The 23,517-nt window shown below is 51.6% G+C and overlaps 1 protein-coding gene across 1 annotated transcript; it reads left to right on the top strand.

Moving 5' to 3' along the window:
• Nucleotides 1–2,628: 2,628 nt before the first annotated feature.
• On the top strand, nucleotides 2,629–10,361 carry ZSCAN5B (zinc finger and SCAN domain containing 5B). The gene is made up of 5 exons (XM_070063469.1): nucleotides 2,629–3,006; nucleotides 5,872–6,060; nucleotides 7,034–7,153; nucleotides 8,857–9,007; nucleotides 9,262–10,361. The coding sequence occupies exons 1-5, from the start codon at nucleotides 2,698–2,700 to the stop codon at nucleotides 9,987–9,989; spliced, it is 1,497 nt and encodes a 498-aa protein (XP_069919570.1). The 5' UTR covers nucleotides 2,629–2,697; the 3' UTR covers nucleotides 9,990–10,361.
• The last annotated feature ends 13,156 nt before the right edge of the window (nucleotides 10,362–23,517 follow it).

Here is a 23,517-nt window from a genome sequence, read left to right as displayed (position 1 = left end):
GGTTTGGATTTCTGAGAGCGGCTCAGAGGACTCAGGGCAGCACTTAAAGTTTGGGTTTGGGGGCTGGCGCTGTGGTGCAGCTGGTTAAAGCCCCCGGCCTGAGGCACCAGCATCCCATATAGGCACCAGTTCTAGTTCCAGCTGCTCTTCCAATCCAGCTCTCTGCTGTGGCCTGGGAAAGCAGTAGAAGATGGCCCAAGTTCTTGGGCCCCTGCACCCACGTGGGAGACCCAGAAGAAGCTCCTGGCTCCTGGCTTTGGATCAGCGCAGCTCTGGCCATTGTGGCCATCTGGGGAGTGAACCAGCAAATGGAAGACCTCTCTCTTGCTCTCTCTCTCTGTGTCTCTACCTCTCTCTATAACTTTGTCTTTCAAATAAATAAAAATAAATCTTAAAATAAAACAAAACAACAAATAAGAAATCCAATACTATTTCCAAAATGTGCATATTCAACAAATTAAATTTTCTCTTGATGGATGGGCTCTCATTGGGAATGCCAGCCAATCAACACTTCTTAAAAAAAAAATCTGCCCTCAAGCCAAATCATGGACCAATTAGGTAACAAAGGGAGGGGCTTGGAGCTCTATAAATAAGGAGTGATTTTTGCAGCTCAAGGCTCATTTGAGTGTGGATCCCAGACGGAAGGAGGTGGAAGCCCAGAGTCGGCAGGCAGGTGAGCTAACAGCAATATCTGGGAGGGACCTGGGGTCAGTGTGCATGGAGCGGGGGCTGGTTTCAGAAACATCGCAATTGGTCTGCATCATGCATTGGCTCCTAGGGCTGGCGGAAGAAAGTGGCTCCTCTGTAACTCATTGTTAGCTCGGACTTGTTTAACTCACCTATAATATGAGGGAACTTAAACATAATCATGGTTTGTGGCAAAAAAATTTTACTTTAAATGTTAAAAAACAGTCCAGTCTGGTGAATCTAAACCTAAACTGGTCTAAAAATTCCTGCCTGTTTCCTAAAAAAAAAAAATAAATAAATAAAAATAAAAATCAAGCAAGTTTATGGTAAAAACAAAATTAAATCTTAAGTTTGTTTGGTGCAAAAAATTTTGAAAACCAAATTTTTTTTCACAATCTATATTTTTCACAATTCTTTGACAACCCTCATATGCATGGGCTTCAAAATTTTTAATTTGCATTTCTCTGATCATTAGTGATGACGAATGTTTTCCCACATACCTGTTGGCCACTGATATGTCTCCTTAAAAAAATCTCTATTCAGGGAGAGCCTCAGCGCCGGCTGTAGCGGCCATTTGGGGAGTGAACCAACGGAAGGAAGACCTTTCTGTCTCTCTCTCTCACTGTCTATGACTCTACCTGCCACAAAAACAAAAACAAAAAAAGCTGGTGCCATGGGTCACTAGGCTAATTCTCCGCCTGCGGCTTCGGCACCCCGGGGTTCTAGTCCAGGTTGGGGCGCCAGATTCTGTCCCAGTTGCCCCTCTTCCAGGCCAGCTCTCTGCTGTGGCCTGGGAAGGCAGTGGAGGATGGCCCAAGTGCTTGGGCCCTGCACCCCATGGGAGACCAGGAGAAGCACCTGGCTCCTGGCTTCGGATCGGTGCAGCGCGTTGGCCGTAGCGGCCACTTGGGGGGTGAACCAACAGAAGGAAGACCTTTCTCTCCGTCTCTCTCTCTCTAACTCTGCCTGTAAAAAAAAAAAAAAACTCTATAACTCTATTCAGGCCCTTTACCTAGTTTTTAGTCTTTTTTTTTTTTTTAAAGATTTACTTATTTATTTATTTGAAAGTCAGAGTTTCTTAAACAGAAAGAGGAGAGGCAGAGAGAGAGAGGTCTTCTATCCGCTGGTTCACTCCCCAGTTGGCCACAACGGCCAGAGCTGTGCCTATCTGAAGCCAGGAGCCAGGAGCTTCCTCCGGGTCTCCCACATGGGTGCAGGGGCCCAAGGACTTGGGGCATCTTCCACTGCTTTCCCAGGCCCTAGCAGAGAGCTGGACTGGAAGAGGAGCAGCCAGGATTTGAACCAGAGCCCATATGGGATGCCGGCGCTTCAGGTCAGGGCTTTACCAGCTACGCCGCAGCACTGGCCCCAGGAGCTTAGTTTTCTTAGGGCTCCTTTGAGTTTTCTCTTCCCTGAAGCAAACAGGCATTCTGTGACCAACAAGGAAATGTGTTGGGAAATTGTTAGGTTAATAGTTCCAGTGTTGAGCACACCACATGAAATTCTTAGGTTACAGGCGTTTTTTTTCTCTGTACTTCTGCATAAGTATGACTAAAAATTTGCCTTGTCGTCTTGTCTTAATGGGAAGATAACAGGAATGTGCATTTTATGGCAACAGATTTTCTAGAACTTCGCATAATCCTGTTATTGTTATTGTTATTGTTAAGAGCATGGGCCCTATTTTCTGATGGGATAACTGCTTTCACATTTGCATCAGTGGGTGGTGTCTGGCATTAGCATGAATGGATTTGGAAGGGAGGGGAGGGTGGGGTAGGGAGTCAATCTGATCTGGTCCGTTCTTTTTTTCCTCCTTAGTATTCTGAACAGTGAGTCTATTACTCAAGAAACCAGAATAGACCTGTTGATAGGTGTCCATCAGACAACCATCTTCCAGGAGGCCTTTCTCAGAGCTGATTGCAAAGTGCGTCATTAAATATGGCCACAGAGCACACTTTTTCTTTGGATGGTGGGCAACCCTATGATAGCTCTGGCCCAGAGCTGCTGTCCGTCATGCCATCAGAAGACACTCCCCTTAATGGGCAAGGCGGCGACACGGAGGAATGGCATACCCGATTCAGAGCCTTCAGCGGCTCAGACTGTTCAGACCCCATCCAGGATCTGCGGACACTCGTCGAGCTGTGTCACAGATGGCTGAGGCCAGATCTCCACACGAAGGAGCAGATCATGGACCTGCTGGTGCTGGAACAGTTCATGATCTCCATGCCCCAGGACCTCCAGGTCTTAGTCAAGGAAAACGGCGTGAGGAGCTGCAGACAGCTGGAAGAGGTGCTGAGACGCCACAGGGAGCCCAAGCAGTGGGTGAGTGAGACCTCCACACTTGGCAAAGGGTGGGGAGGGGCAGGGGCTGCACGGTGCCTTCAGACCCGAGGTTTGTTCTCAGAGGAGAGCTTGCCTCTTAGGGAACCCCGGGCAGTATCTGGCGACTTCCTCTCACTCCAGGAGTGAGAGGAGATGGCTCCTGGCACCTGGGAAGTGGAGTCACTGCTACACACCCCGCAGTGCCCAGGACAGCTCCACAGAGGGACCTAATCCCAAATGTTAACCAGCCTGGGGCTGCAAAACACCAGTCCAGGTCCACCCACTGGGCAAAGCCATCCTTAAAGTCGTCCACGTAACACATTTCAACAGCAGATGGGTCCAACGGTGTTTGATTTTCCAATGCATGGCATAGTCCTGACATACTCATGGTGAAGTGGCTGATGCCAACAGCGTCTCTGCCCCTGGTGACGGCTGAAGAAATGGGTCTCAGGGTTGAAGACCACTCTCCAGGCAAAGCTGAGACCAGAGAAACCGCACATTTGGATACAATAAGGGACACAGGCAAGGACATTTGTCTGCAAATGAGGGGACGGACATAGAAGTGGATGTCCGGTGTCCCAGCCTTTCACAAAGGACCTGGATAAAGTCCAGAGGACAATTCCCCATTCCCTTAGGGAGCACCAGTGTTCAGCGGCCACTGACTGGCAGCTGAGGAGTGGAGTAGGCTTTGGACTAGTTCGGGATGTATCACGCTTGGTACCAGTGATGTTTGGGGGGGTGAGTTATTCTTGGCGGGCCCTGGGCCATAGTGTGGGCTGTTGAATGGCATTCGTGGTCTCTACCCCTGGATGCCAGGGGCACCTTCCAGCTGCAACAGCCAAAAATATCTCCGGACATCGCCAGTTGTCCCAGGGGCAACATCCCTCCCAGTGGAGAACTGTTGGATTAGGTGGGGTTTAAGTTGGGGGAGGGGGTGTTTCCTTTTCTTCCTGGTGATTTCAGTGTCTGAATGCTTTGAAGAGAGAGTTAAGAAAGGGAGAGGGAAAAGACAGGCAGATTTATCTGCCACCTCCCAGTGTCTGCATTGGCAGGAAGCTGGAAATGAGCAGAGCCAGAAAGCAAACCCAGGTACGCCAATGTAGGCGCGAGTGTCTTCCAATAGGGCACTGGTTTCTTATATTTTAGTTTTTATACAATTTTTTTAAAGATTTATTTATTTATTTGAAAGTCAGAGTTACACAGGGAGAGAGGCAGAGAGAGAAAGAGAGAGAGAGAGTCTTCCATCCGCTGGTTTACTCCCCAATTGGCCACAACGGCCGGAGCTGCGCTGACCCGAAGCCAGGAGCCAGGAGCTTCTTCCGGGTCTCCCACGCAGGTGCAGGGGTCCAAGGACTTGGACCATCTTCTACTGCTATCCCAGGCCACAGCAGAGAGCTGGATCGGAAGTGGAGCAGCCGAGTCTTGAACTGGCGCCCATATGGGATGCTGGCGCTTATGGCCAGGGCGTTAACTTGCTGCGCCACAGCGCCGGCCCCAGTTTTTATACAATTTTTAAAAAGATTTTATTTATTTGAGAGTTAGTGTTACAGTGAGAGGGAGAGACAGAGAGAAAGCTCTTCCCTCCGTTGGTTCACTCTCTAAATGGCCGCTACGGCCGGTGCACTGCGCCGATCCGAAGCCAGGAGCCAGGCACTTCTTCCTGGTCTCCCATGTGGGTGCAGGGGCCCAAGAACTTGGGCCATCTTCTACTTCTTTCCCAGGCCATAGCAGAGAGCTGGATTGGAAGAGGGGCAGCCAGGACTAGAACCTGCACCCATATGGGATGCCGGCACCGCAGGCAGAGGATTAACCTACTGCGCCACGGCACCAGCCCCTTGTTATATTTTCAATCCTTGCTTGGTTGAATCTGTGTAAAGTGATCTTGATTTACTAGGAGGGTTTTTCTCCTCTTTGGATTTGGAGACCAGTTCTTCCAAATAACGCCAGATTGAGGGAGCTTTGAAAAGGCCCTGGGCATGGGGCAGCTGCTGGAGATTAGAGAGCAAAACGTTTCAGCTGGGGTTTCTGTAGCTGCAGAGCTAATTCTGTGCCAAGAATTTTAAGCTAGCTTGAGCAATATGGCGGAACACATATGCAGAGTATGAAAACTACCCTCAGGTTTTCTTTTTTAAATTACTTTTATTTAATTGAAAAGCAGAGTGCAGCGCCGCGGCTCACTAGGCTAATCCTCCACCTTGCGGCGCCGGCACACCGGATTCTAGTCCCGGTTGGGGCGCCGGATTCTGTCCCGGTTGCCCCTCTTCCAGGCCAGCTCTCTGCTGTGGCCAGGGAGTGCAGTGGAGGATGGCCCAGGTGCTTGGGCCCTGCACCCCATGGGAGACCAGGAAAAGCACCTGGCTCCTGGCTCCTGCCATCGGATCAGCGCTGTGCGCCGGCCGCGGCGGCCATTGGAGGGTGAACCAACGGCAAAGGAAGACCTTTCTCTCTGTCTCTCTCTCTGTCTCTCTGTCTACTCTTCCTATCCAAAAAAAAAAAAAAAAAAAAAAAAAAAAAAAAAAAAAAAAAAAAAAAAGGCAGAAGCAGAGTGAAAGAGAAAGGAGAGCTTCATTTTCCTGGTTCACTCTCCCCAAATGACCAGCTAGGGCTGGTTCAGACCAAATCCAGGAGCCTGGAACTCCATCTGGACTCCAGGTAGGTGCTGGGGGCTCAAATACTTGGGCCATCATCTGCTGCTTTCCCTGGGCTCATTAGCAGGGAGCTGGATTGGAAGTGGAGTAGTCAGAATTCCAATGAGCGCTCTGATATGTGATGCAGGTGTCACAAATGGTGGCTTATGCCACACCCTGGCCAGTATACTCAGCTTCTCTCAGGGTGTCTGATGGTGCTTTCCCTTCTCTCCCCCAGACTGTGGTCGTCTTGAATGGACAGAAATTTCTTCAGCGGAATTCCGATGTGCAGATGGTCGAAGTGGAGCCCAGCGATATGAATGATGCGATCGACTTAACTCTCCAGCACCCGTCCTCTGTGAGCCAGATCCATCCCGAGGGAAGCCAGCAGATGAACCAAACTGTGCAGGACCCAACGAGGGGACCGGTGAGTGGGCTGCCCTGGTCTCTGGGGCGAGGTGGAGAAGGCACAAAAGAAAACCTGGTGTAGCTGACGCCAGATTGAGGGAGCTTTGAAAAGGCCTTGGGCATGGGGCAGCTGCTGGAGATTAGAGAGCAAAACGTTTCAGCTGGGGTCTCTGTAGGTGCAGAGCTAATTCTGTGCCAAGAATTTTAAGCCAGCTTGAGCAATATGGCAGAACACATATGCGGAGTATGAAAACTACCCTCAGGTTTTCTTTTTTAAATTACTTTTATTTAATTGAAAAGCAGAGTGCAGCGCCGTGGCTCACTAGGCTAATCCTCTGCCTTGCGGCGCCGGCACACCGGGTTCTAGTCCCCATCGGGGTGCCAGATTCTGTCCCGGTTGCCCCTCTTCCAGGCCAGCTCTCTGCTGTGGCCAGGGAGTGCAGTGGAGGATGGCCCAGGTGCTTGGGCCCTGCACCCCATGGGAGACCAGGAGAAGCACCTGGCTCCTGCCATCGGATCGGCACAGTGCGCCAGCCGTGGCGGCCATTGGAGGGTGAACCAACGGCAAAGGAAGACCTTTCTCTCTGTCTCTCTCTCTCTGTCTCTCTCACTGTCCACTCTGCCTATCCAAAAAAAAAAAAAAAAAAAAAAAAGGCAGAAGCAGAGTGACAGAGAGAGAAAGGAGAGCTTCTATTTCCTGGTTCACTCCCCCCAAATGACCAGCTAGGGCTGGTTCAGACCAAATCCAGGAGCCTGGAACTCCGTATGGACTCCAGGTAGGTGCTGGGGGCTCAAATACTTGGGCCGCCATCTGCTGCTTTCCCTGGGCTCATTAGCAGGGAGCTGGATTGGAAGTGGAGCAGTCAGAATTCCAATGAGCGCTCTGATATGTGATGCAGGTGTCACAAATGGTGGCTTAACTCACCACACCCTGGCCAGTATACTCAGCTTCTTTCAGGGTGTCTGATGGTGCTTTCCCTTCTCTCCCCCAGACTGTGGTCGTCTTGAATGGACAGAAATTTCTTCAGCGGAATTCCGATGTGCAGATGGTCGAAGTGGAGCCCAGCGATATGAATGATGCGATCGACTTAACTCTCCAGCACCCGTCCTCTGTGAGCGAGGTCCATCCCGAGGGAAGCCAGCAGATGAACCAAACTGTGCAGGACCCAACGAGGGGACCGGTGAGTGGGCTGCCCTGGTCTCTGGGGCGAGGTGGAGAAGGCACAAAAGAAAACCTGGTGTAGCTGTAGAGTGAGTCAGACAGGACTGTACCCATGGACCATGCACATGTCACATCCCTACACGCTTCTGAGCCACGTGGGGGCCTAAGAGGAATTGGCTTTGTCCCTCAACCACTAAGTATTTATTTATTTATTTAGACAGGCAGAGTTAGACAGTGAGAGAGAGAGACAGAGAGAAAGCTCTTCCGCAGGTTCATCTCCCAAATGGCCACTACGGCCGGTGCACTGTGCCCATCTGAAGCCAGGAGCCAAGTGCTTCTTCCTGGTCTCCCAAGCAGATGCAGGCGCCCAAGCACGTGGGGCATCCTCCACTGCCTTCCCGGGCCACAGCAGAGAGCTGGACTGGAAGAGGAGCAACCGGGACTAGAACCGGGAGTACCAGCGCCGCTGGCGGAGGATTAGTCTAGTGAGCCGCGGCGCCGGCCGACCACTAAGTCTTTTAGCATTAAGGGTGCGGAGAAAGCAGGAAAGTAGCCTTCAGGGTGCAGATGAACGAGGCCTGGGTCAACTTGCCACACAGATGGGTGAGCCACCAGTAACTCCCCCACAGCCAGTTTCCTCAAAGATACTTCAAGAATTGATTGACTAGAGGACTAATTTTCTAAAAATTGTCCCTTCCTTAATTAATGGTGCTGCTCAGTTCTGGTGAGTGTTACCTTCCAAGGGACATTTGGCAAGTTTTGGGTTTATTCTAGGTGGCAGTGGTGTGTGTGTGAGGGGAGGAGTGTTAACTGCATATGGTTGGTGGATCCAGGGACCTTTCTCTGTACACTGCAATGTATCGGCCAGTCCCCACCAGAAAGGATTATCCAGCCCCAAATGTCAACCTTGGCCTGGAGTCATTTTGCTTCCAGAGTTCAGGGCAGGGGAAGTTGGATGATGGGAGAAATATGAGGATACTTCAAAAAGCTCATGGGAAAGTGAATTAATTGATACATTTAGGCGTGGGTATTGTGGCGCAGTTGGTTAAGTCATAGCTTACGAAGCCCTCATCCCCTGCTGGCGTGCCAGTTTGAATCCCAGCACCTCCACTTCTGATCCAGCTTCCTGGTAATGTGCCCTGGGAGGCAGCAGGGGATGGCGTAAGTGCTTGGGCCCCTGTCAAACACACGGGAGACCTAGATGGAGTTCTGGGATCCTGGCTTCCACCTGGCTGTTACAGGCATTTGGAGGAGTGAACCAGTAGATGGAAGATCTCTCTCCTCTCCTTTTCCCACTTGGCTCTGCCTTTCAGATAGACAGAAATATATATTTTTAAAAGATACGCTTATTTTGGTGCAAAAATTTTTTTGAAGACCAAGAATAGTTTTTCTAATAATGGTTTTCCACGAACTTTTTGAAGACCGCGTAAAGGAAGGAAGGGGTGGAATGCATGGGGCTTGGTGTAGCGGTTGTTACAGGTTGGTGTGGAGACTGGGTGAGGTGCTCACGTGGGGCGATGGGTGGCCCACTGGAAGTCTGGACATATCCGCAAAACTCTGTCCTTAGGAAGGCCAGGTCCCAAAAGGAAGGAAGGTTTCCGAGCTCCATGCAGCTCGGATGTATGAGTACTTCTGCTTGGTTGCCTTTCCCAGGGAGAGGAAGCCCTGCCAGCGATCGTTCCTGTAAGCAGAGACCCACAGGGGCTGAGCCCCAAGCCAGACTTTCAAGAGGAGGACGTGAGGGCAGACAGACAAGAGGCGACAGCAGTGGAACCGGCAGAGCTGTACCTTCCGGAGGGTCCCGGTGAGTGTGGAGACTGAGGACCCCTGGAGAGTTGGCTGTGCTCTTCCTTTTCTGTGTTGGCGGGTGGGGTGGGGTACGTCCCTGGGGAGTTGGCCATCTGTGGCCAGACCTGACTGTCCAGGGCCCTACCGTCCATCTTGTAGGCTTCTGAGGTCGACGGGCAGTTCTCAGCCAACATCACTGTGTGGTTTGAGTGACTCTCGTTGCAAATGCTCTGTACTAAATGCCATGTGTGGAATTCCTTCTTCCAGCAGATTTTGGTTGTGCAGAGGATGGGGAGAGCCCCCAAGAAGAACTTCCTGTTGAAAACACGCACGCCGACCCATCTTCCACCCCAGTTTTGGAGGGAGAAGCTTCAACACCACATCCAAGACATTCCAGAAGGAACAGCAGCCCCACCTCGTCAAGGGAGCAAGGAGGAGCCACCCAGTCTGAAAGCGGAGAAATCCCAAGACAGGTTGGAGTAAATCCATCTGATGCACCCAGCGCTACAAAACCAGTCAGTTCTGCTCGCCAAAATGCAGCACTGTATCAGTGCTCTGACTGCCCCAAGAGCTTTAACTACAGGTCTCAGTTTGTCATACACCAGAGGACACACACGGGAGAGAGGCCTTACCAGTGTGAGTCCTGTAAGAAGGGCTTCATGCAGGCCTCAGACCTTCGAGTCCACCAGCGGATCCACAGCGGCGAGAAGCCCTACATGTGTGAAGTCTGCAGCCACAGGTTCACTCACGAGGCCAGCCTGCTCACTCACAGGCGGATCCACACCAACGAGCGGCCGTACAAATGTCAGTACTGCGACAAGTGCTTCAGCCACAAGGGGAACCTGAACGTCCACCAACGCATCCACACCAACACGAAGCCCTACCGGTGTGACACGTGTGGCCACACCTTCCGGCAGCTGGGGACTTTCAAGCGCCACACGAAGATCCATTTGAAAGCAGAGTCCCAGGAATCCGGTCTTGGGCCTCAAAGCCAATGATAAAATGGTGTGATGTGAGTTTATGGCACACAGCAGAAGCTGTGTGAAGTGTTAGTCTCAGGCCGGCGCCGCGGCTCACTAGGCTAATCCTCCGCCTTGCGGCGCCGGCACACTGGGTTCTAGTCCCGGTTGGGGCGCCGGATTCTGTCCCGGTTGCCCCTCTTCCAGGCCGGCTCTCTGCTGTGGCCCGGGAGTGCAGTGGAGGATGGTCCAAGTGCTTGGGTCCTGCACCCCATGGGAGACCAGGAGAAGCACCTGGCTCCTGCCATCGGATCAGCGCGGTGCGCCGGCCACAGCGCGCCAGCCGTGGCGGCCATTGGAGGGTGAACCAATGGCAAAAAGGAAGACCTTTCTCTCTGTCTCTCTCTCTCACTGTCCACTCTGCCTGTCCAAAAAATAAAAGAAAATCTTGATGTGAACGGAATGGGAGAGGGAGCGGGAGATGGGAGGGGTGGGAGATGGGAGGGGTGGGAGTGGGAGGGAAGTTATGGGGGGGAAAGCCATTGTAATCAATAAACTGTACTTTGGAAATTTATATTTACTAAATAAAAGTTAAAAAAGAAAAATTCTCTTTCTTACCCTCCCTGCCCCCCACCAATAAATTTTAAGAAAAAAAAAAAAAAAAAGACATAGCTCACCTAGCAAGATGGAAGATTCCCCACACAGGAATGGTGGCTTGGTGCTTTTCACACCCACAGGATCAGAGGAGAACTCGCCAAAGAAGCCTGTGCTCCAGATAAGAACCAACAGGAAAGTCCCAGCGGGCCTGTCTGTGCGCCCCCGTGGACATGATTCAGCTGCCCCCTCATCGTGGGCTGGCAAGACAACATTGAGAGGGAATTGCAATGTTACGTGGGCCTGTGGCTAAGTTTTTAAATTATGGAGGGAGAACACAATGAGGCCTCATGGTGAGAAATTGTCTTGTGTTATGCACAGTGGAGAAAAACTTCAGAGAGTGAGAGGTGTGCATCCTGGCTAGGCGTGAGGCTTGGAGACGCTCAGAGATGCAGATCTGTACAGCCCAGCAGATGGCAGCAGAGGGCCAGCTGCACAGGTGTGGGTGGGCCACTGCGCCGCCACTTGATCTGAGTTTGAAACATCTGATGCTTCCAAGGTTCTTCCCACAGACCAGTGAGTGAGCATCTTTTTATGAAAAGGAGGCCTGCTGGCTGTGTGGGGTTAAAGGTGATGCTCTGTAGGTAGTGCAGTCTGCCTGCCTTTTTTCCTTTTATTACACCATGGAATATTACTGCACAAGCTACTTAATAGCCTTTACTATTACAGAGATAAAATATTACCGTACCAGGACTTTCCAAGTACATTATAGCCAATTTAACCTTTAAGCAATTTTATGAGGATAAAATTCGTATACACATTTCAACTGTGACGAGTTCCAGAGTAAAATGCTGAAGCTGTGTCATCTCTCCTACTGTCAAAAGGTGTTGAGTGACAGAATCCTTTATATTCCGGGCATTGACCCGAATAGGACATGGTTCATTGATAATAAATTTTCTCCTACTTCATAGATTGCCTTCTCCTTGTATTGATTAAGTCTCTCCGTGGAAAAATTAAGAAGTTTCAGGGCTAGGCATTTGGCACAGCAGACGAGCTGCTCGGGACACCTGCATCCCACAACACAGTGCCCGCGTTCGAGTCAAGGCTCTGCTCCCAATCCCAACACCTACTGATGTGCACCCTGGGAGACAGCCGATGGCTCAGCACTTGGGTCCCTGTCCCTGATGTGGGAGACCCGGATGGAGTTTCAAGACTCCAAATGTAGGCCTGGCTGTTGGAGGTGTTTAGGAAGTGAACCAACAGATGGGAGAGAGCTCTATCTCTGCTTTTCTCCAGCATTCTCCTAGAATTTTACTTGAGTACCTAAGCCACAGGGACCTGCACTGTCTTTTGTGACGTGTCCCACATGTGTTGGTCTATGAATCCGCCTGCACAATCCTTCCCATCCTTCCCTGTGCCCAGGAAGCCACTGGCCTGCTTTCTGTCGCCACACACGCCTTGGCATGTTAGGATTTTCAATCCTTGGACTCACACAGTCTGTCCTCTCTCGATGTGGTTCCTTTCTCGCCCCTATGGCTCCCGGTTTCACTGATTTGTCCATTCTGTTGCAGAGTAGTTCCTGCTCACACAGACGTGACACACTCTCTGGCAGTAAGGTGTGACTTTATTATGCAGGAAGATGCCCTGTGTGTGTGCGTGTTGGGGGGGAGGGTTCACCTGTTCTGATGGTCTGCTCCATTCTCCTCACTGTTCTCACTGTTCATTCTTTTTCTAACTTCTAAAAGAGGTTTTATTGGGATATACACTTTCTCTTCTAAGTGAATTTAAGAACTCACTTAAACTCATATATCCCTTTAAAAATCTTTAGAATGTCTTTTTCTAAAAAAAAATTTTTTTTTTAATTTATTTAACTGAAAGGCAAAGTTACCGAGAGAGAGAGGGAGAGAGAGAGAGATCATGCTGCTGGTTCACTCCCCAAATAGCTGCAACAGCCAAGGCTGGGTCAGGCCAAAGCTAAGAGCTTCATCTGGGTCTCCCACACAGCTTCAGGGCCCAAGGACTTGGGCCATCTGCTGCTGCTTTCCCAGGCCATGGCAGAGAGCTGGATGGGAAGTGGAGCAGCCGGGACTCGAACCGGCACCCATATGGGATGCTGGCACTGCAGGTGGGGGCTTTACCTCTGCGCCACCCGGCCCCTGCCTTTCTTTACCACTGTGTGTCTCTGTGTTGCCTGACTGTAACACTTCTTTTTCACAACTGTACTGCACGGTGCCCTGCACCCCACAATACATGCTGAAGAGTGGCTAACTCTATGGTACATGCATATATTGAAGAGTATGTTGCCTTCAAGAAAGGAGTTCTGTGGGCCTGGCACGGTGGCTCAGCAGGGTAAGCCACAGCCTGTGACACTGGCATCTCATATGGGCACTGGTTTGAGTCCCGGCTGCTCCACTTCCAATCCAGCTCCCTGCAAATGGCCTGGGTGGGAAAGCAGGGGAAGAGAGGCCCCTGCCACCCACGTGGGAGACCCGGATGGAGCTCCAGGCTCCTGGGCTAAGGCCTGGCCCAGCCCTGACCATCACAGCCAGTGTGTGCATCTGTACATGTGTGCATGTCAAGGTCTGTGGCAAACTGGAGGCAGCGTTCCTGTGAGCAGAGGAGAACCCAGGGAGAGAACTACTGGGAGATGTGAATGATAAAATGCTTATATCATACTTAAGAATCGGTAAGTGAGTATTTAGATACCAAGAAAACCACAGCTGCGTCTCATCTGCAATTCTAAGCCCGAGTGTGGGCAGGAGCCAGCTGAGCCCTGGGGTTGGGAGGAAGCCAAGGTTCTGACCCCATGGGAGTGGGGGTGGGGGCCACAGAGAACAGGAGACTCCGGCAGCCGGCAGCAGGCAAAAGAACAACAAAACCAGCCCCAGCACAGCTCTCCGCCCGCTCCCCGGAGCTCAGTTCAGACCGATTGATTCCCAGGCGGCTCCTGCAGGCCCAGTGCTGCTTTCCCCTGTTGTCTTCACCTCCCCACCGGAGGTGAGGTCACTTTTTCTGGCCAGCGCGGAGGGAGCTGGATAAAGTGCTGGCAATTACGCGGCCTGCAAGTAGAGAGGTTCCAGGAGGGGCCATTAGCGCCGAAGCTGATGAGGCCCCGAGCCAGCACCAGGCCCCGCTCTGCTAAATTGGCTGCGGAAAGTTAACTCAGAGCACCTGGGAGACAGGGTTTGTTAATTGCTGGCCTCCAGGGTGGCTGGTTTGCTTCTGTGCTCACTTGAAAAACAGCAACGATTGCGTGTTTCTGATCATAAAGGTAATACCCGTGTGTTCCTGGCACACATCTGGGAGCAGAGGGACGATGGAGACTATTACCCATAATCCCACCATGTGGAGGCAATGTTAATACTTTCTGATTTTTCATGTGTGTGTGTTAGTCCCTCACCATCCCTCAGGGGCTGGTTCCAGGACCCCAGCAGGTACCATAAACCCTTGTATAGAACAGCGGTAGTATTTGCACAGAACCTAAAAAGGTGCAAATGCTATGTAAATCGCTTTGAGAGTGTGTCACTAAGGAACAATGACAAGGAAAGAAGTCTGGACACGTTTAGGACGCATTTTTTTTCTTTGAAGATTTTCAGTCCAGGATTGGTTGACTCTAAGGATGCAGAACCTGTGGCCACGGAATGTCATACACACATATATGCACATGCACACTTAGACACACAAGTATCTACACACAAATATACACACACAGTATGTAGGTATATGTACATTATATGCGTAATACATATTATAATGTACTTTAAAATGTGTGTATTATACATTTCAATGTATATTATACATTTTAAAGTCAGAACAATTGGGAGGATATGGAAGAGATTAGCACATACGAGTGACATTATCCCAGTTTCCCTAACGAGTCCATTGGACGGCAAATGTTTGGAGTGATGGGGGCCTACATGCTCTGCTCTGATCATGACACCATTGTGGCATCAACGCCACCCCATCCCCCCATGCATGTGTGCAGTTCTTATGTGCCAATGAGAAGCAGAGGTGCGTCAGCCTGGCTGTGAGTGGGCAGGCAGCTGTGGGAGGGCCTGGGGCAGGGACCCATAGGGAAGCTGTCCTCCAGGACGTGGCCCAGGCATGTGACGACGGGGCCAGGGGTGGGGCAGAGAGAAGCTTGCGGGCGCTGAAAAGGTGGGAAGCGCAGGCTGGGGTGGGGCTTGCGCTGCAGATGGGGGTGGAGAAAAGCCAGATGGGGGTCCCCTCCCAGGCGAAGCGGAGAAGAGGGAACTGAGCTCAGGTCTGGGGGCGCCCAGAGGGACACTGAGAGCCCACGGAGAGCGTGGAGGAGAGTGCTATGTGCTGGCGCCAGGCACCAGGCGGATGGGTATGTGGCAGGCCAGGAGGACGGACGTGAGTGCCCAGGTAGGACAGCGCCACGTGGAGCGGAGAGCAGAGGCAAGAGAGCTGCTCAGGAGTTGGAGACCCAGGACCCATGTGACTGCTCAGGGCTGAGAGGACAGAGGGGGCAGCGGGGCAGACCCTGAAGTCTGGCCGCCCTGTTCCTGGGGATGTGAGTGAGGACACAGAGCACCTGTGCGTGCACCTGGACACGGTCTGCAGCGTCCCCTCTGCCACGGGGTCACTGAGACGCGGAAACTGGGTGCCCTGTGTCCTCACCTGACTGGGCTGGCCGCCTCCCACACCTGTCTCTTGCCTGACCGCAGCGTGACCTGACAGCCCTGGGAAGGCTCTGCCAGCCGGGGCACGTGTCCAGACTTGGTCCTCACCTGCTCCTTGCTGCTGTCCCTAGGGAGTGATGGGTGCAGTGTCAGGACACCCAAGCCCACCTTTCTGTGGGCCTCCTCTGTGCCACCTGCAGAACTTTCCATATGACAGAACACCCACTGTGTGCTGGGTCGTCTGCAGGCCCCGGGGTTACTGAGAGAAAAGAGCGACGGCGCCCTCGAAGATCTCCCAGACATAGCACAGCTGCTGCAGCTCCCGAAGACGGTTATACCCTTTTTTATAGGCAGAGTTAGACAGTGAGAGAGAGAGAGAGAGAGAAAGGTCTTCCTTCCTTTGGTTCACCCCCCAAATGGCCGCTGCGCCGATCCGAAACCAGGATCCAGGTGCTTCCTCCTGATCTCCTGTGCGGGTGCAGGGCCCAGGCACTTGGGCCATCCTCCACTGCACTCCCGGGCCACAGCAAGAGGAGCAACCGGGACAGAATCCGGCGCCCCAACCTGGATTAGAACCTGGGGTGCCGGCACCGGAGGCAGAGGATCAGCCCAGTGAGCCGCGGCACCGGCCAGCATGGCAGTTTAAAACTTCCCCATCCATTAGCACATGCAGATATTCAAATGAGTTAGAATTGAGTCAAAGTGAAATGTTTCCTCAGTTACACTACCTTCAAGGGTTCCACAGCCACGTGTGGCTGGTGGCTCCACATTGGGCAGGGCACTCCTCTGACTCCGTCTCACTGTAGAGGGTCCAATGGCCATGTGTGGCTGGTGGCTCATGTTGGGCAGGGCACTCCTCGGACATCCGTCTCACTGCAGAGGGTCCAACAGCCAGGTGTGGCTGGTGGCTCCACGTTGGGCAGGGCACTCCTCTGACATCCGTCTCACTGCAGAGGGTCCAACAGCCAGGTGTGGCTGGTGGCTCATGTTGGGCAGGGCACTCCTCTGACTCCGTCTCACTGTAGAGGGTCCAACAGCCACGTGTGGCTGGTGGCTCATGTTGGGCAGGGCACTCCTCGGACATCCGTCTCACTGCAGAGGCCCACTGGACAGCAGTGCCTGGGTTTGAGTCCTGGCTCCAGCCCTGATTCCAGCTTCCTGCTACTGCACACAGGCGATGGCTCAAGTGACTGGGTCCCTGCCACCTGTGTGGGAGACCCAGACTGAATTCTTGGCTCCTTCTTTGGTGTGGCCCAGCCCTGGCTGTTGCATTATTTGAGGAGTGAACCAACGGATGAGAGGTCTCTGTGTCTGTTTGTCTCTGTCCTTCAAATAAATACTTTAAAAAGCATTAGCGGTTGTTACGAGATTTTCATCTTTACTCCTTGAGAAACTGAGGTCCAAAGAGGAGAATTCATTTGTCCAGGTTCACGAATCCAGGGGATGGAGGAATCCCCTTACCCCATTGCTTTCTGAGCTCAGAGCTGGGCTCATTCCCATGATATACTGCAGGCAAACACCTGAAACCCCTGATCATTGATCCTGCCTCTGTTCAGGGGTTTCAGGAGCCACAAGGGCGCCTCCATCCGGGATAGGTGTGCAGGAACTGACGAGAGAGCCCCAGGACTAGGCTAGGACCCCCTGGGGGCTGCATGAAGAGGGAGGCCAGGCAGCCACGCTCAGGGCAGCACGGCTGAAGCCGGCAGATCGTGCCAGCTGAGCCAGGACCTTGCGTGGGTGCTGCCTTGTGGGAGCGATGGCTCCCGGACTGGGACAGGACGCATCCCTCCCACCAGGATCCAGCCCTGGGGTTGCCCCAGGGCCTGCACAGAGCTCTGGCCATTGGCCTCCCTGTGGAAGGCTAAGCTGCTGTTGCTATGGGCTTAACGTTCACATTTGATCAGCTTAGGTATGGTCATTGCGTTGGTACTTTTTTTTTGTTCTGTATTGGAAACACATGATTTTATAATTGTTATTTTTAAAAACTTTTTTTCCATACTAAAAAATGTTAGATCGAAGTCAAATTCACATAACCATTTGTAAGTGTCCAATTCCGTGGCATTCGGCACACTTGCCATGCAGTTCAGGATCACCGGGGCCTGGTTCTGAACCGTCCTCGTTCCCCCCAGGCAGACGCCGCTGTCCTCTTTTTTTTTTTTTGACAGGCAGAGTGGACAGTGAGAGAGAGCGACAGAGAGAAAGGTCTTCCTTTGCCGTTGGTTCACCCTCCAATGGCTGCCGCGGCTAGCGCGGCGGCCGGTGCACCGCACTGATCCGATGGCAGGAGCCAGGAGCCAGGTGCTTTTCCTGGTCTCCCATGGGGTGCAGGGCCCAAGCACTTGGGCCATCCTCCACTGCACTCCCTGGCCACAGCAGAGGGCTGGCCTGGAAGAGGGGCAACCGGGACAGAATCCGGCGCCCCGACCGGGACTAGAACCCAGTGTGCCGGCGCCGCTAGGTGGAGGATTAGCCTAGTGAGCCGCGGCGCCGGCCCGTTGCTCCTCTTTCCTTCCCTGCCATAGTCTCTGGAGGCCACTGGCGTCCCTTCTGTCTCCTCCAGGCTCCACACCTCCCTCAGCTCCACACAGACGTGCAAGAACCTCACATACATAATGCTGAGTGGGAAAAGCAAGTTGTGGGAGAAACAGTCAGTAAAATACCACGCCTAAGAAATGTGATCTCCTCTCCGTAACTTCTTCCAAATAAATAAAATACATATTTTTTTAAAAAAAGAAACTTAAATTGTTTATATTCAATTTTCATTTTATTTGAAAAACTGAAGTTAGGGAGTGTGTGTGGAGGGGAGATATTGAAGTCGGAGGCAGAGAAAAGAGATCTTGCATCAACTGATTCACTCCCCAAATTCCCAAATGTCTGCAACAGCCAGGGCTGGGCCAGGCTGAAGCTGGGAGCCGAGAACCTAAGCTGGGCCTTCCACACAGGTGGCAATGACCCAAGCCTCTGAGTCACCTGTGGCCTCCCAGGGTGCACAATGACAGGGAGCTGGACTCCGAAGCAGAGCCAAGACCTGACCCAGACAATCTCACGTGGGATGCAGGTGCCCCAAGCAGCAGCTTAATCACTGTACCAGATGCCCATATCTTAGAAGAGATTTTAAAGCACACAAAATAACTTTACACAAGTGTACTGGAGCTAGCTCATCATGAGGCCAATTGTTAAATTTTCAGGAATTTTGCAAACAGTTCAATAATAAAACCTAAATTAAATAGACTTCAAATTAAGTTTGGTCAGGTGTCACGTAACAATGGAGTTCGGAGAAATGGATCATGAGACCATTTCATTATTGTGTGACCACGCAAACTAAGATGGCTACAATGTCCCTGAGGGACACAATCTACAGGGCTACTGTTTTATGTTGTGCTCCTCTGTCGGCTGAAATGCAGTTATGTGGTGCATGGCATGACTGTAAATTGTTAAAAAATAAAGTGCTAAGTACTACAAACTCATCACTTCCTAATTGTAGTGGGAATTTTGGTCCCCCTGACCTGTGGTCCCTGGTGATGGCCCTGTGGCTCTGCTACCCTATGTGGGAAAAGAGACTTCACAGATGTAACTATGGTTGCTAATTGACTTTAAAAGAAGGAACTTGATCTGGGTGATTCAGGTGGGCCCAATGTGATCCTACGAGCCATTGAAAATGGAAGAGGAAGGTAGAGTTCATCAGTGAAATCTGGCCCAAGAAGCACTCTGCTCGCCATTACTGGGCTTGACGATGGAGGAGGGGTCATCAGCCAAGGAGTGTGGGGGCGTCTGGAAGCTGAGACCAGCACCCGTCTTGCAGCCAGAAATGAACGGCAGCCTCACTCCCACGGCCACGTGGAACTGAATTCTGTTTACCAGAACGACCCTGACTAGTTAACGATGCTCTAATGAGTGTGTGCTGCTAAGGAAAGGTAACAGGCCACAGTGGGTGAAGGTTGGGGGGGTAGTATGGGGTGGGTAGAGAGAATTGCGCAGCGTTTCACTGAGATGCTCAGGGGGTCCCGGGGAAACCACGTGGAAGCCCTGGTGGCAGCCCGAGAGCCTGGATCAGACCCACTGCACGGCCCACGCGTCTTCAGCAGTGGTGAGAGTGACCCGGAAACAAAAGGCTTCCGGTGAAGCATCCACCACCACCACCCAGCCTTCAGTGCCCGTCCGCCCTCAGAGTAAATGCGACACCTTCACGACCTCAAGACATTTCAGTTCTGCCAACACTGCCCACTCCGTCTCTCCCGGCTGAGGGAGTCTAGCTGCGGCATTTGTACTGGAACCCGGATGGCTTCTCACGGCTCGCAGAACGCACTGACTGCTTCATGCCTCCAGGCCTCTGCACTTGCTGGCCCGTTTCTGGGCCTGCCCTTCCTGTCTTGACCTTGCTAACCCCAGAACCCTGAAACACCAACTTGGCCATCAGTTCCTCTGGAAAACCTTCCTGAGGTGCCTCCCATATAGTGCCCTTGCCACTCCATGTATCGCAAGGCTCCCAGTCTCCTCGTCTGCTTCTGTATTTTTTTTAAATATTTGATTTATTTGAAAGGCAGAGTGTGATATAATTGTCATTTTTAGCCTTTCTTTATACTCCTGTGGGAACTGTGGTGTTTCTACTTTTTAATTGTCAAATATTAGTGTCAAAAACTAGTGCTGAATTAAGCCTGTGATATTAGAGTGGATTAAAATTATATCTTTGCAGCCGGCGCCGCGGCTCACCAGGCTAATCCTCCGCCTTGCGGCGCCGGCACACGGGGTTCTAGTCCCGGTCAGGGCACCGGATTCTGTCCCAGTTGCCCCTCTTCCAGGCCAGCTCTCTGCTGTGGCCAGGGAGTGCAGTGGAGGATGGCCCAGGTGCTTGGGCCCTGCACCCCATGGGAGACCAGGAGAAGCACCTGGCTCCTGCCTTTGGATCAGCGCGGTGCACCAGCTGCAGCGGCCGTTGGAGGGTGAACCAACAGCAAAGGAAGACCTTTCTCTCTGTCTCTCTCTCACTGTCCACTCTGCCTGGCAAAAAATAAAAAAAAAACTATATCTTTGCAAAAATGAATGAAAAGAAGAGAGGGAAGGAGGAGTATTGGGAGCGGCAAAGGAGGAGGGAGAGAAGTATGGTTATCTTCTCAGAACTGTACCTATGAAATACATGAATCTGTTTTCTTTATATTAATAAAAATAAAATAAATTATTTTTCTAACTTGAAAGGCAGAGTGACAGAGAGAGGTGAGGAGAGAGAGATTGACTGATCTTCCATCTGCTGATTCACTCCCTGGCTGGGGCTGCCGACAGCCAGGCCCAAAGCCAGGAGCCTGGGGTTCCAGCTGGTTCTCCCATGTGGGTGCAGGGACCAAAGTACGTGGGACAGTTTCTGCTGCCTTCCCAGGGGCATTAACAGGAGCTGAATTGGAACTCAAATTAGCACTCTGACATCGGATGCTGGTATTGCAAAGGGCTGCTTAGCCCTCTGCACCACAATGCCGGCCCCATTTCTGAGTTTTTCTGCCCCAACAGTTGTGCACTGGTGGCTGTTCTGTCCTCCAGGGGACATCTGGAAATGTCTGAAGCATTCTGTGGTAACTCGGGAGCAGGGGTGCTGCTGTCCAGCAGTTGGATCCCAGCAATGCTGCTGTTCAATGTCCTGTGGTGGAATAGACGGCCAGGCCAAGATGGCCACTGATAACGGAGCCTGCCTGGCAGCAGGCAGTCCACAGCAACAGTGTCCTATAAAGAAAAGCTCATCCTACATATCCAGTGAGAGAATGTGTTGGGAGAAAGAGTCTCCCATGGAGGGACACGTGGTCTTGCTGAGAAAACGACTGGAGGACAAGGCCTTGGAATTGGACTCCCTGAGGGCCAAGGAGGAGTCGAGCTCTGGCCCTCCAGTGTAACAGGAGGGGTAAGGCTACTGCGTAGATGCCATGAGGATATGCTCAGTTAAGCACCAGTGGCTGTGCAGCTGCTTAGCAAATGGCAGGGACAACAACAGGGATGGGGCAGGCATCCGGCCGAATGAGTCAGCCCCTGGCTGGGACGCCCTTATCCCACACCAGAGTGCCTCCATTTGATTCCCAGACCCAGCTCCCGACTGTGAGAAGCAGCAGATGGAGCTGGTCCCTACAGGACCAGGAGCCAGACAGCCTGAGTGTAAATCCCAGCTCCAGCTCTATTTATTTTTTTTTTTTAAGATTTTATTTATTTATTTGGGAGGCAGAATTACAGAGAGAGGGAGAGACAGACAGAGAGGTCTTCCATCTGCTGGTTCACTCCCCAGATGGCTGCAATGGCCAGAGTTGGGTTGATGCGAAGCCAGGAGCCAGGAGCTTCCTCTGGGTCTCCCACGCAGGTGCACGGGCCCAAGGACTTGTCGCCCTCCACCACTCTCCCCGGCCACAGTCAGAGAACTGGATCGGAAGCTAAGCAGCTGGGACACAAATCGGCGCCTATATGGGATGCTGGTGCTGGGTGGAGGCCTAGCCCACTATGCCAAGTGCCGGCCCCCCCGCTCTGGCTCTTGAACGAGTTTCTTTGTTACCCTGTGCCCCGGTTCACTCGTCTGTAAATGGGACAATGCAGTGGCCTGTGGTGCCCTCCTCATGAGACTGTGGTGATGGGAGAGTGAGCTCCTCATGCTGAGCTTAGAGCTGTGCCTGGGCCGTGAGTGCCCAGCACATGAGGCTGTTCTCCCATCGTCCGTGCAATGTGATGCCACGCTGCCGCTAAGACACAATGACAAGACGACACAGTGCAAAACAGCATCTCTGGTGTCACCCCATTTGGAAACACTTTAAAAAGCATACCTAAGCATAGAAAGGACTGGAAGAAAACGCACCACAGCTGGCGCGGCAGTGGTCCCTGGTTCGTTGGCTGGTTTTAGTCTTTTTCTCTGTGCCCTCCATTTCCTACAGTGAATAGCTTTCTTGTTAAGAAATTAATAAACTTTATTTTAAGATAAGTTTTATAGCTTTAAGTCAAAGTTGAAGAGGAAGTACAGAGAATTCTCATACACCCTCTCCATGCAACTCTCCCCTATTCTTTTGCGAACTGCATTAATGTGGAACATCTGGTACAACTGACGGGTGAATACTGATATGATGCTATCAGGTAAAGCCGCGGTTCAAGTTGGGGCTCAGTCTTGTGCTGTATCCGCCACCACAGCATCACACCGAAGTTCCACTGCTCTACAACCTTTGCGCTACACTTACTTGTAAGAAGCTTCACTTCAATAATAAAAAATTAAGGGGCCGGCGCCGCGGCTCAATAGGCTAATCCTCCACCTTGCAGCGCCGGCACACCGGGTTCTAGTCCCGGTCGGGGTGCCGGATTCTTTCCCAGTTGCCCCTCTTCCAGGCCAGCTCTCTGCTGTGGGCCGGGAAGGCAGTGGAGGATGGCCCAAGTGCTTGGGCCCTGCACCCCATGGGAGACCAGGAGAAGCACCTGGCTCCTGCCTTCAGATCAGCGCGGTGCACCGGCTGCAGCGCGCCAGCTGTGGCGGCCATTGGAGGGTGAACCAACCGCAAAAAGAAAGACCTTTCTCTCTGTCTCTCTCTCTCACTATCCACTCTGCCTGTCAAAAAATAATAAAAATAAAAATAAAAAATTAAGGTAGGCTTACAAAACCTTGTGGTTATTGAATATATGAAGTCTTGGAGAAATGTTTGGTAGCCACCATGTGCAAATGATAAAGCAGTTCAAATACTTGATGCATGAGATGATGTCTCGAGGTGTGTATGCATGTTAGGTACCAAGTGTGTATATAACGTGCAGGTATTGCCTATATATTGTCTCCAAAAAGTGGAAAACGTGACTTATAAAAAAACTGCGCATGGATTTTAAACATTTCTTGCACCAAAATAAATTTACATTTTAATTCTATTTCCATGGACTTTTGAGGCCTCTCATACGTATATTATGTGTATGTGTGACATATATCTATGTTTCATTCTGTTTGTTTATACACACTTGGAGAATGTATATATTGTTGTATGTGCTTTGCCGGTAGGCACATACTGCCTCTTTTCGACAACCCTAGGAGGGAAATACCATTATTCCCATTTCCTAGACAAGGAAACCTGGGTGCAAAGTGATTAAATCACTTTCTAAGAGCACACAGATGGCAAGTGCTCCCTGTGGGCATCTGTGGAAGGGAATACATGCAAAAATGAGGCAATAACATTAGTCTGCAAGTAGAAGTATGACAGGCATTGTTTTGCTGCTTTTCTGAAATTTACAGTTTTTCTAGGATAGGGATCCACAAACTTTCTGTAAAGGGCCAGACAGTCAATATTTCAGGCTTTGTGGGCCAGATCATCTCTGCCCGAATGCTCAACCCTGCCATTGTA

Source organism: Oryctolagus cuniculus, chromosome 18 (assembly GCF_964237555.1).
Source record: "Oryctolagus cuniculus chromosome 18, mOryCun1.1, whole genome shotgun sequence".
NCBI classification, from domain to species: Eukaryota; Metazoa; Chordata; class Mammalia; order Lagomorpha; family Leporidae; genus Oryctolagus; species Oryctolagus cuniculus.
This window is presented reverse-complemented; position numbering and strand designations above follow the sequence as displayed.